Raw genomic sequence first — 17,741 nt, 5'->3', positions numbered from 1 at the left:
GAATTTATGGCGAGAAAAAGGAAACAGGAAATGTGTTATAACGTCTTAATACATATATTGATCTTTATGAAACTTCACGAGTGTGTTCGTTATAGGAGTCTGATCACATGGATGTGACTATTGTGAGTCAAAGTTATAGCGCCACCAACTGGCAGCAGGAAGTGTATCACTTTTTGAAATGTTTTGAGATCACCCTCTTATTTTTACCTGATTTGCTTCAAACTTCATCAGTGTAATGTCAATACACAGCAGATGTAGACCTATGACAGGATTTTTGATATTTGAAATATTGTTGCCATGGCAACAGGTCAAACTGTAATAATATTCTTGAGTGTTTTTGAGGCTCTTAACATGCTTCAAATTGCATGAAACTCGACACACACATCAATATTGTCAACCAGTAGACATGGACAAAGCCATAGAAATGGGCGTGGTGGAGGGGCTCTGTAGCGCCACCTTTTGACAAAAGTGGGGTGGTTATTTTTTCCTACAGTCACCAAACTCGGTACACATATTATTCTCATCAAGCCGGACAATTTTCTAATTTACATTCATTAGCTCCGACCAACAGGAAGTCAGCTATTTTGGTTTGAATGTTAATTTTTTGAAAAAACAGGCTATGAATTTTATACTACTACTCCTACAGGGTTTATCCAATTTACACCAAGCTTTTTTTAACTTGTTGCGAACACATTGAAGTTGTTTAATTGCAAACGGATTTTGGATATCTCAAACGGTTTGGCCGTGGCGAGGCAACGAATTTATGGCGAGAAAAGGGAAACAGGAAATGTGTTATAACTTCTGCATACATTGATTGATGTTTATGAAACTTCAGGAGTGTGTTGGTTGTAGTAGTCTGATCACATGGATGTAACTATTGTGAGTCAAAGTTATAGCGCCACCAAATGGCAGCAAGAAGTGTATCACTTTTAAAATGCTTTGAGATCACCCTCTTATTTTTACCTGATTTGCTTCAAACTTCATCAGTGTAATGTCAATACACAGCAGATGTAGACCTATGACAGGATTTTTGATATTTGAAATATTGTTGCCATGGCAACAGGTCAAACTGTAATAATATTCTTGAGTGTTTTTGAGGCTCTTAACATGCTTCAAATTGCATGAAACTCGACACACACATCAATATTGTCAACCAGTAGACATGGACAAAGCCATAGAAATGGGCGTGGTGGAGGGGCTCAGTAGCGCCACCTTTTGACAAAAGTGGGGGTTAGTTTTTCCTACAGTCACCAAACTCGGTACACATATTATTCTCATCAAGCCGGACAATTTTCTAATTTACATTCATTAGCTCCGACCAACAGGAAGTCAGCTATTTTGGTTTGAATGTTAATTTTTTGAAAAAACAGGCTATGAATTTTATACTACTACTCCTACAGGGTTTATCCAATTTACACCAAGCTTTTTTTAACTTGTTGCTAACACATTGAAGTTGTTTAATTGCAAACGGATTTTGGATATCTCAAACGGTTTGGCCGTGGCGAGGCAACGAATTTATGGCAAGAAAAGGGAAACAAAGTGTTATAACTTCTGCATACATTAATTGATTTTGATGAAACTTTGGCTTAGTCTTCGTTGTACAAGGCTGATCACATGGATTTGACTATTGTGATTCAAAGTCATAGCGCCACCAACTGGAAGCAGAAAATGTGTCACTTTCAGCATACATTGAGATCACCCTCTTATTTTTACCTGATTTGCTTCAAAATTCATCAGAATAATGTTAAAACTTGGCACATGTAATCCTTTGAAAATGGGCAGGGAGGAGGGGCTCTATAGCGGCACCTTGTAGTGCAGTAAATGTGGAGTGAATTTGACATAGTCCTTTGATGTTTAACCGTTTTAAGTGCCTATTGCCCGCTGTGCACAGTTGCCCTGAAGCCACCGGGGTGGCGGTGCCACCGGGCTTGGGCCCGCCATCGCTGCTCGCAGCTATATTTATTTATTTATTTATTTTTTTTTTTTTTTTTTTCCGTCTTCCGGGGCTTTTTGGGGGCCTTAACATGCTCAAAAACTCTTGAAAATTGGCACACACATTGGAATCCGCGGCCATTAGGACGCCGGAGAGGCTGGTACCCGGGCGTGGCAGGGGGGCTCGACAGCGCTCCCTTGAAAAAAGTCTGAAAATTTGGTCCATATATTAAACATGCTTGCACGTATTAGTATGAAACTCGGTACACATATAGACCTCATCGGGCCGAACAACTTTCGCGCTCTAAGTTAATCGCCACGCCAACAGGAAGTCAGCTATTAAGGGTTGTTTGAAAAACGCATGCTCTGGAATTTGATATACTCCTCCTAGACGATTAATCCGATCGCCACCAAACTCGGTCAGCATGAAGTCAAGACACTGATGATTAAAAATTGCCAGGGGATTTTTGATATCTCGAACGGTTTGGCCGTGGCGAGGCAACGAATTTATGGCGAGAAAAAGGAAACAGGAAATGTGTTATAACGTCTTAATACATATATTGATCTTTATGAAACTTCACGAGTGTGTTCGTTATAGGAGTCTGATCACATGGATGTGACTATTGTGAGTCAAAGTTATAGCGCCACCAACTGGCAGCAGGAAGTGTATCACTTTTTGAAATGTTTTGAGATCACCCTCTTATTTTTACCTGATTTGCTTCAAACTTCATCAGTGTAATGTCAATACACAGCAGATGTAGACCTATGACAGGATTTTTGATATTTGAAATATTGTTGCCATGGCAACAGGTCAAACTGTAATAATATTCTTGAGTGTTTTTGAGGCTCTTAACATGCTTCAAATTGCATGAAACTCGACACACACATCAATATTGTCAACCAGTAGACATGGACAAAGCCATAGAAATGGGCGTGGTGGAGGGGCTCAGTAGCGCCACCTTTTGACAAAAGTGGGGGTTAGTTTTTCCTACAGTCACCAAACTCGGTACACATATTGTTCTCATCAAGCCGGACAATTTTCTAATTTACATTCATTAGCTCCGACCAACAGGAAGTCAGCTATTTTGGTTTGAATGTTAATTTTTTGAAAAAACAGGCTATGAATTTTATACTACTACTCCTACAGGGTTTATCCAATTTACACCAAGCTTTTTTTAACTTGTTGCGAACACATTGAAGTTGTTTAATTGCAAACGGATTTTGGATATCTCAAACGGTTTGGCCGTGGCGAGGCAACGAATTTATGGCGAGAAAAGGGAAACAGGAAATGTGTTATAACTTCTGCATACATTGATTGATGTTTATGAAACTTCAGGAGTGTGTTGGTTGTAGTAGTCTGATCACATGGATGTAACTATTGTGATTCAAAGTTATAGCGCCACCAAATGGCAGCAAGAAGTGTATCACTTTTAAAATGCTTTGAGATCACCCTCTTATTTTTACCTGATTTGCTTCAAACTTCATCAGTGTAATGTCAATACACAGCAGATGTAGACCTATGACAGGATTTTTGATATTTGAAATATCGTTGCCATGGCGACAGGTCAAACTGTAATAATATTCTTGAGTGTTTTTGAGGCTCTTAACATGCTTCAATTTGCATGAAACTCGACACACACATCAATATTGTCAACCAGTAGACATGGACAAAGCCATAGAAATGGGCGTGGTGGAGGGGCTCAGTAGCGCCACCTTTTGACAAAAGTGGGGGTTAGTTTTTCCTACAGTCACCAAACTCGGTACATATATTGATCTCATCAAGCCGGACAATTTTCTAATTTACATTCATTAGCTCCGACCAACAGGAAGTCGGCTATTTTTGTTTGAATGTTAATTTTTTGAAAAAACAGGCTATGAATTTTATACTACTACTTTTACAGGGTTTATCCAATTTACACCAAGCTTTTTTAACTTGTTGCTAACACATTGAAGTTGTTTAATTGCAAACGGATTTTGGATATCTCAAACAGTTTGGCCGTGGCGAGGCAACGAATTTATGGCAAGAAAAGGGAAACAAAGTGTTATAACTTCTGCATACATTAATTGATTTTGATGAAACTTTGGCTTAGTCTTCGTTGTACAAGGCTGATCACATGGATTTGACTATTGTGATTCAAAGTCATAGCGCCACCAACTGGAAGCAGAAAATGTGTCACTTTCAGCATACATTGAGATCACCCTCTTATTTTTACCTGATTTGCTTCAAAATTCATCAGAATAATGTTAAAACTTGGCACATGTAATCCTTTGAAAATGGGCAGGGAGGAGGGGCTCTATAACGGCACCTTGTAGTGCAGTAAATGTGGAGTGAATTTGACATAGTCCTTTGATGTTTAACCGTTTTAAGTGCCTATTGCCCGCTGTGCACAGTTGCCCTGAAGCCACCGGCGTGGCGGTGCCACCGGGCTTGGGCCCGCCATCGCTGCTCGCAGCTATATATATATTTTTTTTTTTCCGTCTTCCGGGGCTTTTTGGGGGCCTTAACATGCTCAAAAACTCTTGAAAATTGGCACACACATTGGAATCCGCGGCCATTAGGACGCCGGAGAGGCTGGTACCCGGGCGTGGCAGGGGGGCTCGACAGCGCCCCCTTGAAAAAAGTCTGAAAATTTGGTCCATATATTAAACATGCTTGCACGTATTAGTATGAAACTCGGTACACATATAGACCTCATCGGGCCGAACAACTTTCGCGCTCTAAGTTAATCGCCACGCCAACAGGAAGTCAGCTATTAAGGGTTGTTTGAAAAACGCATGCTCTGGAATTTGATATACTCCTCCTAGACGATTAATCCGATCGCCACCAAACTCGGTCAGCATGAAGTCAAGACACTGATGATTAAAAATTGCCAGGGGATTTTTGATATCTCGAACGGTTTGGCCGTGGCGAGGCAACGAATTTATGGCGAGAAAAAGGAAACAGGAAATGTGTTATAACGTCTTAATACATATATTGATCTTTATGAAACTTCACGAGTGTGTTCGTTATAGGAGTCTGATCACATGGATGTGACTATTGTGAGTCAAAGTTATAGCGACACCAACTGGCAGCAGGAAGTGTATCACTTTTTGAAATGTTTTGAGATCACCCTCTTATTTTTTCCTGATTTGCTTCAAACTTCATCAGTGTAATGTCAATACACAGCAGATGTAGACCTATGACAGGATTTTTGATATTTGAAATATTGTTGCCATGGCAACAGGTCAAACTGTAATAATATTCTTGAGTGTTTTTGAGGCTCTTAACATGCTTCAAATTGCATGAAACTCGACACACACATCAATATTGTCAACCAGTAGACATGGACAAAGCCATAGAAATGGGCGTGGTGGAGGGGCTCAGTAGCGCCACCTTTTGACAAAAGTGGGGGTTAGTTTTTCCTACAGTCACCAAACTCGGTACACATATTATTCTCATCAAGCCGGACAATTTTCTAATTTACATTCATTAGCTCCGACCAACAGGAAGTCAGCTATTTTGGTTTGAATGTTAATTTTTTGAAAAAACAGGCTATGAATTTTATACTACTACTCCTACAGGGTTTATCCAATTTACACCAAGCTTTTTTAACTTGTTGCGAACACATTGAAGTTGTTTAATTGCAAACGGATTTTGGATATCTCAAACGGTTTGGCCGTGGCGAGGCAACGAATTTATGGCGAGAAAAGGGAAACAGGAAATGTGTTATAACGTCTGCATACATTGATTGATGTTTATGAAACTTCAGGAGTGTGTTGGTTGTAGTAGTCTGATCACATGGATGTAACTATTGTGAGTCAAAGTTATAGCGCCACCAAATGGCAGCAAGAAGTGTATCACTTTTAAAATGCTTTGAGATCACCCTCTTATTTTTACCTGATTTGCTTCAAACTTCATCAGTGTAATGTCAATACACAGCAGATGTAGACCTATGACAGGATTTTTGATATTTGAAATATTGTTGCCATGGCAACAGGTCAAACTGTAATAATATTCTTGAGTGTTTTTGAGGCTCTTAACATGCTTCAAATTGCATGAAACTCGACACACACATCAATATTGTCAACCAGTAGACATGGACAAAGCCATAGAAATGGGCGTGGTGGAGGGGCTCAGTAGCGCCACCTTTTGACAAAAGTGGGGGTTAGTTTTTCCTACAGTCACCAAACTCGGTACACATATTATTCTCATCAAGCCGGACAATTTTCTAATTTACATTCATTAGCTCCGACCAACAGGAAGTCAGCTATTTTGGTTTGAATGTTAATTTTTTGAAAAAACAGGCTATGAATTTTATACTACTACTCCTACAGGGTTTATCCAATTTACACCAAGCTTTTTTTAACTTGTTGCTAACACATTGAAGTTGTTTAATTGCAAACGGATTTTGGATATCTCAAACGGTTTGGCCGTGGCGAGGCAATGAATTTATGGCAAGAAAAGGGAAACAAAGTGTTATAACTTCTGCATACATTAATTGATTTTGATGAAACTTTGGCTTAGTCTTCGTTGTACAAGGCTGATCACATGGATTTGACTATTGTGATTCAAAGTCATAGCGCCACCAACTGGAAGCAGAAAATGTGTCACTTTCAGCATACATTGAGATCACCCTCTTATTTTTACCTGATTTGCTTCAAAATTCATCAGAATAATGTTAAAACTTGGCACATGTAATCCTTTGAAAATGGGCAGGGAGGAAGGGGTCTATAGCGGCACCTTGTAGTGCAGTAAATGTGGAGTGAATTTGACATAGTCCTTTGATGTTTAACCGTTTTAAGTGCCTATTGCCCGCTGTGCACAGTTGCCCTGAAGCCACCGGGGTGGCGGTGCCACCGGGGTTGGGCCCGCCATCGCTGTTCGCAGCTATATTTAGGGCCCAAGCGAATTAAGCGCGCAGGGCCCTCTTGTTCTTCTAAGGATTATTATTATTATTATTATTTTTTTATTTTTTTATTTTTTTTTTTTTTTTTTTAGTATTCCGGGGGTTTTTGGGGGCCTTAACATGCTCAAAAACTCTTGAAAATTGGCACACACATTGGAATCCGCGGCCATTAGGACGCCGGAGAGGCTGGTACCCGGGCGTGGCAGGGGGGCTCGACAGCGCCCCCTTGAAAAAAGTCTGAAAATTTGGTCCATATATTAAACATGCTTGCACGTATTAGTATGAAACTCGGTACACATATAGACCTCATCGGGCCGAACAACTTTCGCGCTCTAAGTTAATCGCCACGCCAACAGGAAGTCAGCTATTAAGGGTTGTTTGAAAAACGCATGCTCTGGAATTTGATATACTCCTCCTAGACTATTAATCCGATCGCCACCAAACTCGGTCAGCATGAAGTCAAGACACTGATGATTAAAAATTGCCAGGGGATTTTTGATATCTCGAACGGTTTGGCCGTGGCGAGGCAACGAATTTATGGCGAGAAAAAGGAAACAGGAAATGTGTTATAACGTCTTAATACATATATTGATCTTTATGAAACTTCACGAGTGTGTTCGTTATAGGAGTCTGATCACATGGATGTGACTATTGTGAGTCAAAGTTATAGCGACACCAACTGGCAGCAGGAAGTGTATCACTTTTTGAAATGTTTTGAGATCACCCTCTTATTTTTTCCTGATTTGCTTCAAACTTCATCAGTGTAATGTCAATACACAGCAGATGTAGACCTATGACAGGATTTTTGATATTTGAAATATTGTTGCCATGGCAACAGGTCAAACTGTAATAATATTCTTGAGTGTTTTTGAGGCTCTTAACATGCTTCAAATTGCATGAAACTCGACACACACATCAATATTGTCAACCAGTAGACATGGACAAAGCCATAGAAATGGGCGTGGTGGAGGGGCTCAGTAGCGCCACCTTTTGACAAAAGTGGGGGTTAGTTTTTCCTACAGTCACCAAACTCGGTACACATATTATTCTCATCAAGCCGGACAATTTTCTAATTTACATTCATTAGCTCCGACCAACAGGAAGTCAGCTATTTTGGTTTGAATGTTAATTTTTTGAAAAAACAGGCTATGAATTTTATACTACTACTCCTACAGGGTTTATCCAATTTACACCAAGCTTTTTTTAACTTGTTGCGAACACATTGAAGTTGTTTAATTGCAAACGGATTTTGGATATCTCAAACGGTTTGGCCGTGGCGAGGCAACAAATTTATGGCGAGAAAAGGGAAACAGGAAATGTGTTATAACTTCTGCATACATTGATTGATGTTTATGAAACTTCAGGAGTGTGTTGGTTGTAGTAGTCTGATCACATGGATGTAACTATTGTGAGTCAAAGTTATAGCGCCACCAAATGGCAGCAAGAAGTGTATCACTTTTAAAATGCTTTGAGATCACCCTCTTATTTTTACCTGATTTGCTTCAAACTTCATCAGTGTAATGTCAATACACAGCAGATGTAGACCTATGACAGGATTTTTGATATTTGAAATATTGTTGCCATGGCAACAGGTCAAACTGTAATAATATTCTTGAGTGTTTTTGAGGCTCTTAACATGCTTCAAATTGCATGAAACTCGACACACACATCAATATTGTCAACCAGTAGACATGGACAAAGCCATAGAAATGGGCGTGGTGGAGGGGCTCAGTAGCGCCACCTTTTGACAAAAGTGGGGGGTTAGTTTTTCCTACAGTCACCAAACTCGGTACACATATTATTCTCATCAAGCCGGACAATTTTCTAATTTACATTCATTAGCTCCGACCAACAGGAAGTCAGCTATTTTGGTTTGAATGTTAATTTTTTGAAAAAACAGGCTATGAATTTTATACTACTACTCCTACAGGGTTTATCCAATTTACACCAAGCTTTTTTTAACTTGTTGCTAACACATTGAAGTTGTTTAATTGCAAACGGATTTTGGATATCTCAAACGGTTTGGCCGTGGCGAGGCAACGAATTTATGGCAAGAAAAGGGAAACAAAGTGTTATAACTTCTGCATACATTAATTGATTTTGATGAAACTTTGGCTTAGTCTTCGTTGTACAAGGCTGATCACATGGATTTGACTATTGTGATTCAAAGTCATAGCGCCACCAACTGGAAGCAGAAAATGTGTCACTTTCAGCATACATTGAGATCACCCTCTTATTTTTACCTGATTTGCTTCAAAATTCATCAGAATAATGTTAAAACTTGGCACATGTAATCCTTTGAAAATGGGCAGGGAGGAGGGGCTCTATAACGGCACCTTGTAGTGCAGTAAATGTGGAGTGAATTTGACATAGTCCTTTGATGTTTAACCGTTTTAAGTGCCTATTGCCCGCTGTGCACAGTTGCCCTGAAGCCACCGGGGTGGCGGTGCCACCGGGCTTGGGCCCGCCATCGCTGCTCGCAGCTATATTTTTTTTTTTTTTTTCCGTCTTCCGGGGCTTTTTGGGGGCCTTAACATGCTCAAAAACTCTTGAAAATTGGCACACACATTGGAATCCGCGGCCATTAGGACGCCGGAGAGGCTGGTACCCGGGCGTGGCAGGGGGGCTCGACAGCGCCCCCTTGAAAAAAGTCTGAAAATTTGGTCCATATATTAAACATGCTTGCATGTATTAGTATGAAACTCGGTACACATATAGACCTCATCGGGCCGAACAACTTTCGCGCTCTAAGTTAATCGCCACGCCAACAGGAAGTCAGCTATTAAGGGTTGTTTGAAAAACGCATGCTCTGGAATTTGATATACTCCTCCTAGACGATTAATCCGATCGCCACCAAACTCGGTCAGCATGAAGTCAAGACACTGATGATTAAAAATTGCCAGGGGATTTTTGATATCTCGAACGGTTTGGCCGTGGCGAGGCAACGAATTTATGGCGAGAAAAAGGAAACAGGAAATGTGTTATAACGTCTTAATACATATATTGATCTTTATGAAACTTCACGAGTGTGTTCGTTATAGGAGTCTGATCACATGGATGTGACTATTGTGAGTCAAAGTTATAGCGCCACCAACTTCATCAAACTTCATCAGTGTAATGTCAATACACAGCAGATGTAGACCTATGACAGGATTTTTGATATTTGAAATATTGTTGCCATGGCAACAGGTCAAACTGTAATAATATTCTTGAGTGTTTTTGAGGCTCTTAACATGCTTCAAATTGCATGAAACTCGACACACACATCAATATTGTCAACCAGTAGACATGGACAAAGCCATAGAAATGGGCGTGGTGGAGGGGCTCAGTAGCGCCACCTTTTGACAAAAGTGGGGGGGTTAGTTTTTCCTACAGTCACCAAACTCGGAACACATATTATTCTCATCAAGCCGGACAATTTTCTAATTTACATTCATTAGCTCCGACCAACAGGAAGTCAGCTATTTTGGTTTGAATGTTAATTTTTTGAAAAAACAGGCTATGAATTTTATACTACTACTCCTACAGGGTTTATCCAATTTACACCAAGCTTTTTTTAACTTGTTGCTAACACATTGAAGTTGTTTAATTGCAAACGGATTTTGGATATCTCAAACGGTCTGGCCGTGGCGAGGCAACGAATTTATGGCAAGAAAAGGAAACAAAGTGTTATAACTTCTGCATACATTAATTGATTTTGATGAAACTTCGGCTTAGTCTTCGTTGTACAAGGCTGATCACATGGATTTGACTATTGTGATTCAAAGTCATAGCGCCACCAACTGGAAGCAGAAAATGTGTCACTTTCAGCATACATTGAGATCACCCTCTTATTTTTACCTGATTTGCTTCAAAATTCATCAGAATAATGTTAAAACTTGGCACATGTAATCCTTTGAAAATGGGCAGGGAGGAGGGGCTCTATAACGGCACCTTGTAGTGCAGTAAATGTGGAGTGAATTTGACATAGTCCTTTGATGTTTAACCATTTTAAGTGCCTATTGCCCGCTGTGCACAGTTGCCCTGAAGCCACCGGGGTGGCGGTGCCACCGGGCTTGGGCCCGCCATCGCTGCTCGCAGCTATATTTATTATTATTCTTCCTCCCGAATGGGAGTCTATGGCAGCCCTATCAACGGAACATGAGAAAATGATGAAATTTGGCACACTTGTAGTGATGGTCATGTCTAGAAATCTGACCAATTCTGGAGTCTCTAGGACCAACTCTATAGCGCCACCACCAGTTCAAAAGTTCAACATTGTAAAGTTTATAACTTTTGAACCATTTGCTCTAGAAAAATACAATTTAGTACATCTGATTCGTCTCTTCATGCTGATTCTATTAAAATTCTTACATTAAGTCTCCGCCATTACAGTAGCGGCCATTTTGAAAAGTACAGTATTCCGTTTTTTCGCTACTCCTCCTTCAAAATTTGTCCAATTTTGTCCAAACTTTGATCAGGTGATCTTTGGTCTGAGCCGCACAGAAATGACTGAACAGATGTTTTTAATTCATCTTTGTTCAAAAGTTATGATGTCACGAAGTTAACGAGGTTGACCCAAAATTGCTATAGAGGCTGTATCTCAGCCAAACTTTGAGCAATCAAAACTAAAATTGGTACACTTGATCAAGACCATGATCTGAGGTTCCATGCCAAATTTGGGAACAGCGCCACCTACAGGTCATGAGATCTGAAAAATGGCTATTTTGGCCAATAACTTTTGAACACTTTATTAGAAAATCAAGATCTTGGTGTCTATGGATTCCCTGTGCCATGCCGAATCCGAGGATATCGAATTCGTCAACATCGGATGAACCACGTGTCCGCCATTTTGAATTTTGTCATAAATTGCAATAACTTTTAAACAATTTGACATATCTTCACACAAATTGGTATGTATGACCTTTAGAAGGTCCTGAAGGTACCTGAGAAGTTTCAACACAGCGCCACCTACCGTTCCACAGATGTAATGATTATTGCAAAACCACTTATAACTTTTGAAAACACTTTCCAAAATGTGTATGCTTTATGTCATTTTATTCCCTGGCTTATGCCGATTCCGACGATGTGTCATTTGTCATTTTCCTTAAATGTACCTGTCCGCCATATTGAAATAAATTTAAAACAGTTTTTTCGCTACTCCTCCTACAATTTTTGTCCAATTTTGTCCAAAATCAGCTCAGGTGATCTTTGGACCGAGCCGCACAGAAATGACTGAATGGATATTCGCTACCATTCCCAAGATATTCATCTCTGAATGTGACCTTGCTTGTGTTTGTTGTCTTATGCTAGTTAGCTTAGCATGCTAATTGCTTAGCATGCTAACCAGTTGTCATTCTCTTTAATGTGGCTCTTCAGTTATCAAGTTAACCATGAGCTTCATTAGCATTAAGTTAGCTTAGCATGCTAATATGGATAGCATGCTAAGTAATGCTTTTTTTGTGAATTCTTTGTTAGACTAAAAGGTTTCTTCCACAGTCTGTTGAATGTGCATCCTCAAGTAGCTTAATGTGTAAAGCCAGTTATCTGAAGAGCCCTGTATCCGAAGTTAGTGGGTTCGAATCCCAGGTGGAGCGGTTTTATAAAATAGTGTGTTTTGATTCCTTTACTGCCTCTTGGATTAGAAATAAATGCTTTTTGTTTCATGCTGTGTTCATTTTCATCTAAGCTTATGTACATTCTGAGTTCATTCTTGCCCGTAATTCTGAACCAGCTGTTTCATGTTTGTTCATTTTCTGCTGTTTTTCCTCTTCCTGCTCTGTATTGCACTACAGCATGATGAGCTGCAGAATGATCTAAAGTGCAGCTTTATAAGAATTCTTAATTTTGAGTTCATTTTCACATGAACTAATAAACTTCGGCAGGTGTGGAAACATTCACTTGCACAGTGGTGCAATGAGATGAGAAATGGACCTTGGACCCGGAGGTCATGGATTCGAATCTTGTGTGGGGTTCCTTTATACAATTGTGTGTAATGAGTCATTTTGATACCTTTTTTATCCAAATAAGGATTGTGCTAATCTTTATTCCTCTTCAATGAGATACAAGTATTTTAGTTCATTCCGTGTTCGTTCTCTGAACTTCTATTGATTTTCATTTCATTTCCACCTGTCCTTCTGAACCAGATGTTTTGCATGTACATTCAATTTCTGCTGTTTTTGCTCTTCCTGCTCCGTATTGCGCTACTGCCCCTACTGGGGCTTGGCCCCGAATTGCTGCTTGCAGCTATATTTTTCATTGTTACTGATAACGTCAGAATAAAAAGATGATTTGGCAGGAGAAATAGCGCTTTTATAAGAGAGAAGATGATCTGTATACATTTGTTGATGAATGGTTAGACCAGTTTTCTTTGCCAATCTCTCCAGGCGTCGACCCATCCTTTTCATATTACGAAGTTCAGGGGTGTACCAAGGTGAAGACCTAGTAAATAAGACTATAAATAATACAGGTTTTCAGGGGAGCTAAGGAATTTAGTGAATGGGATAAACAGTCATTATAATGATCCACCAGATTAGCAGTACAAAGTGATGGGGAAATAGAATAAAGACAGTTACTGAATAGACTGCTGAGGTCATCTGGGTTAATGTTTTTAATATTACAGTATGATATGGAACGCTTCAAGTTTAGCTTTGAAAGAGGCAGAGTAATATCAAAACAGACCATTTTATGGTCTGAGATAGAGAGGTCTGTGGACTTAAAATTGCATGGTGTCACTCCTGAGCAACAGACTAAATCTAAAACATGGCCTTTATTATGAGTTGGAAAGTTAATATACTGAATGAGGCCAAAACTATCTAAAACAGAATTAAAATCTTTAGTACAAGTGTCAGTGAGTTTATCACAGTGTTGATTGAAATCCCCCATTATGATTACATTGGGGCACATTGCACACAAGTCAGATAAAATAGCAGTGAATTCGTTAATAATAACTGAAGAAGATCTTGGAGGATGATAAATAGATACAATGAGGGTGGGGGTACTACCTTTCAGTTGCAGTCAGGATTTCAAACGAAGATGGCTTTGTGACTGAAACTGGCACGACTGAAGTTTTTGCGATAGATTAATGCAAGACCGCCTCCTCTTCCGGATAAGCGGGGTTTGCAGGTGTAAACAAACTCAGGAGGTAGTGCGTGATTGAGGTGAAAATAGTCCTCGGGCTGTTGCCAAGTCTCAGTAAGGCACATAAAGTCAAGTTTTGAATCCAAAATAATGTCAGAGATTAGAGGGGCTTTATTTGCGAGAGATCGAACATTGAAGAGTGCAAATTTGAATCCATTAGATGAAGCAGCAGAATTAACTGTCAGAGGAGCTAGCACACTATGGTCAACAGCTCTCCCGATGTTATGGGGTTTGCGAGGACCAGTGGGAGAAATTCCTGCGAGATCCACGGTGAATGTATTTTGGTCGGCTGAGAATGTCACGATGGCTGAGGAGGCAGAGAGGACTCACAGAAGGTAATCGAAGCTGGTGAAGTTCCGCTGCCGAGTAAGACAGCCGTGGATTGGCAGTTACAACGGTGACAAACAGGATAATCCAGAGTAGCATCTTGACTATGAACATAGTGCCGTCTCAGTGTAGTTGTTAGAAGCCAAAAGTTCAGACAGAAAGCAGAAAGCTCAGTTAACGTAGAAGCTATCAACAGCAAGGTGAGCCAAGAGTATTGACAAACAAAGCAGCTTTCCACTGCGGCAGAGCAATAATTCAAATGACAGCTAAAAAGCACACAAAAAAAGCTAAAAATCCAGTGAGCAGCAGCAGCCAGACATGCCAGCGTACACTCAACTGGAAGTCCATAGAATGCTGATGAAAAGATTAAATTGTTGTGAACACGGAACAAGACGCAACTCACAAATGCTTTGGCTAGCACTGTCAGTCATGGGAAAACCCCTTAACTGTTAAAAGCACAAGATAATACATAAGACATTTAAACAGATTTTTTATTATGAACATAGGACTGACCTGAAGGGAAATGTTAAATCTGAATGCAGGTAATAAACTCGCTCACTCGATCTCTTTCTCACAATACTCTTCTACATAATACAGTAAGCTTCAATGAACAATATCAATTGAGAACACAGCTTACGTTGCTAAGAGTGGTTGCTAAGGGTGTTGTGTATTGATACACAGAACCGTTGGGTGAAGCGGTCATAGCCATGTTTTATCGTGAATAAAACATCTATTGACCAATCAGAATCGAGGACGGGAACTAAGCGTTTTATAAATATATATCCAGCAGACTTACCTCTGTTCATTTGACAGTTTATCAGCATCCCTCCACCACCCCATCTCCTCACTTCTAGTTCTAACTATTCTTACCACAACCGAGAGGAGTACTCTGGGTTTGGGCCAAAGTTCCGAGCTCGGAACCCTCCCCCTGGACAGCATGCCAAATATGCATAATTTTTCCTCTATTTAATTATATGTAAATGTGAGCTGTTTAATTTATTACTTAATGAATCGACAACCCATTAGCTAATCTTCAACATGTTTTCTCTAAAACATTTATTTTGGATTGATCTATTTTTTAGAGTTAAAGTTCTTTGGGTGTCTTGTTCATTATATTTATTTTCATATAAAAGCAACAGAACTTAAATTACATTCAGTTTATTAGCAACAGTTCATGAGTGTGAATCTCATGATATCTGCCTTTGATCTCTGAGGTGTCTGATGCACTTCGAGAAGAGAGAACTATCCATCTTGGCTGCACTTTTTTCACTCCTCCCCTCACGTGACATTTTTAAAATATCTAACTGTAATCTTTATGCGCCAAAATCACACTGATCACTTCTTGACAATCATCCAATATTGAACTTGCAGATCTGAGTGATATTTAATTGGTATCTCACCATGTCATCAGTGATGTAGAGGCGGAGGGCGCCAGCATTGTGGTACACAAAGCCTGCTGAGTTCAGGGAGAAGGCAGATACTCCAATGTACAGCATATTAGTGTCCTGATAAGGCAAGGAGAAAGGTGTTGGGGAGAAAGGGGGTTCCTTGTGTTGTCCAATGTTGTAGAATTCACCCTATAAAGTGTGAAAACATCTAAATTTATTTATAAAATTTACTTTTTACAGAGAATTTGACATGGTTTAGAAAAATATAAAGTAGTGCTTAACTTTACCTTTAAACCCAAGTCAACTGAAGTATTAGAAATGACTGGAGACCCCACCATAGAGTAGTCAATTTCAGCATATTGGTCAACTTTGGCTAAAACTGGAGGGTCAACAAGAGAAAAGCCTCTTTTTTTGGTGCATACTCAAGAATTGTATTGAATAATGCTTGTTTTCATTACAATCCTGAATAACTAATAAATAATGATTTATCATATCACCATTTAATGTTTTCAGGTGAGGGTTCATTTCAGCAATGGAGTCAGCCACCAAAGGGCAGATCTGAAATAGCAGATACATTGTTGTAAATGAAAATCTGGTATGCCTTTACATTGCAGTTGTTATGATCACCGTCTGTTCCTGTCACTTCTTTGACTACACTCCCCATCATCCTCTCTACCAGTCACATTCACACACTTCACACTAATCACCACACCCAGCTGCAGCTCATTACCAGGACTATAAAGAACTTTCACTCACACCACCTCAGCGCGAAGTCTTGTTTCCCCAATGTGCAATTCTAAGTGTTATCTCCCTGTCTTCTTGTTTGTTACTGTTCTTGCCTGATTCCTGTTTACGACCCATTGCTGCCTGCCTCGATCCTTTGCCTGTACCCTGACTACGACTATGCCTGTTCCTCACTGTTCCTTTTTGTTGCTGTTTTGACCCTGCCTGTACGACCACGCTCACTTTTAATAAAAGCTCTGCATTTGGATCCCTATGTGAGTCTCCCATCGTTAAAGCATTACTGTTTAACAGTACACATTTATTGGGCAGAATAGATGGCATTCACACAGTCTAGATTCCTTACCTGTTTCTGCAGAGCACTGCGTAAAGCCTTATTAATGAAGGAACTGAAGAGGTTATACAACCAGCTGTCATAAATACAGGAAATGAAAATTAAAAAATTAAAAAAAAATAAATAAATTAAAACAAAAAAAGTAAAAAATGTAAATGTTTGTTCTAACACATTTATTACATGTACTCTTTCAATTGTATTTTTTTTCAAATAACATGCATTCCTGATGTTATATTATTATTGTTATTGTAATTATAAATATTCAACAATTACAAAAGTTTAATCCATTTATAAGAAGTTAATATTGGCCTGTCCCACCTCACTGAACTTTTCTAACTGTATAGCATCAAACAGTTACAAACAACCGTTTCCCATGTCACAACTATTACTGCATTATCTACTGCATTAAAACTGCATTACTGCATAAAAAATAAATGTTCCTTAAAATTGACCCAACTATAATTTATACTTTTTAAAATGTATTTACATAAAAGTTTTACAACTACAAACTAACATGTCACCCAAAACTAAAGCTAATCTTCCCCTTTTTACTCGAATCATTTAGAAAACAGCTACGGATTGCACTTCCTCAGAAATCTTCCTCTTTTTACATGTTATATAATATTTTGAAAAAAGATCAGCTATTTTGTGGAATGTCTCCTTCATTAAACATTTAAATTTGTAAGAGCACCTGTATTGATTTTTTTTTTTTTCTTATGTGAATTGTGAAGCTGACAAATATGGTGATTTAACATTCATCTTTGACTGCTGTGTGTTAGTTGCACAGTGTTACCTGGTCCCACCATGAAATTTGACATTGACGCTCCCCACAGTTGCTGCACAGTTGGTCATGCTGACTGTTGGGCGGCCAGTGTCATCACTCATGACAGCAATAGTGGTGCTAATTGCCAGTTCACCCACAGCCAGATCAAATGAGCCACTGTCTTTTCTGTGTACAAAGAAATCAGATATTTAGCATATTACATTCTTTTTTCTTGAATTGAATTAATTTAG

At 39.4% G+C, this 17,741-nt stretch overlaps 1 protein-coding gene across 3 annotated transcripts in view; it reads right to left on the bottom strand.

Moving 5' to 3' along the window:
• LOC137021687 (bactericidal permeability-increasing protein-like) overlaps positions 1 to 17,741 on the bottom strand; it is a 246,002-nt gene that overhangs the window by 36,637 nt on the left and 191,624 nt on the right. For all 3 annotated transcript variants that reach the window (XM_067388499.1, XM_067388500.1, XM_067388501.1), the window contains 5 exons: positions 17,521 to 17,676; positions 16,740 to 16,803; positions 16,150 to 16,210; positions 15,940 to 16,031; positions 15,665 to 15,841 (listed from right to left, as the gene is read on the bottom strand). In XM_067388499.1, coding sequence (XP_067244600.1) covers positions 15,665 to 15,841; positions 15,940 to 16,031; positions 16,150 to 16,210; positions 16,740 to 16,803; positions 17,521 to 17,676 — 550 coding nt within the window. The remainder of the gene's footprint in view (positions 1 to 15,664; positions 15,842 to 15,939; positions 16,032 to 16,149; positions 16,211 to 16,739; positions 16,804 to 17,520; positions 17,677 to 17,741) is intronic.

Source organism: Chanodichthys erythropterus, chromosome 6, assembly GCF_024489055.1.
Source record: "Chanodichthys erythropterus isolate Z2021 chromosome 6, ASM2448905v1, whole genome shotgun sequence".
Taxonomy (NCBI): domain Eukaryota; kingdom Metazoa; phylum Chordata; class Actinopteri; order Cypriniformes; family Xenocyprididae; genus Chanodichthys; species Chanodichthys erythropterus.
The sequence above is the reverse complement of the archived record's forward strand: the minus strand, read 5'-3'. Positions and strand labels throughout refer to the sequence as shown.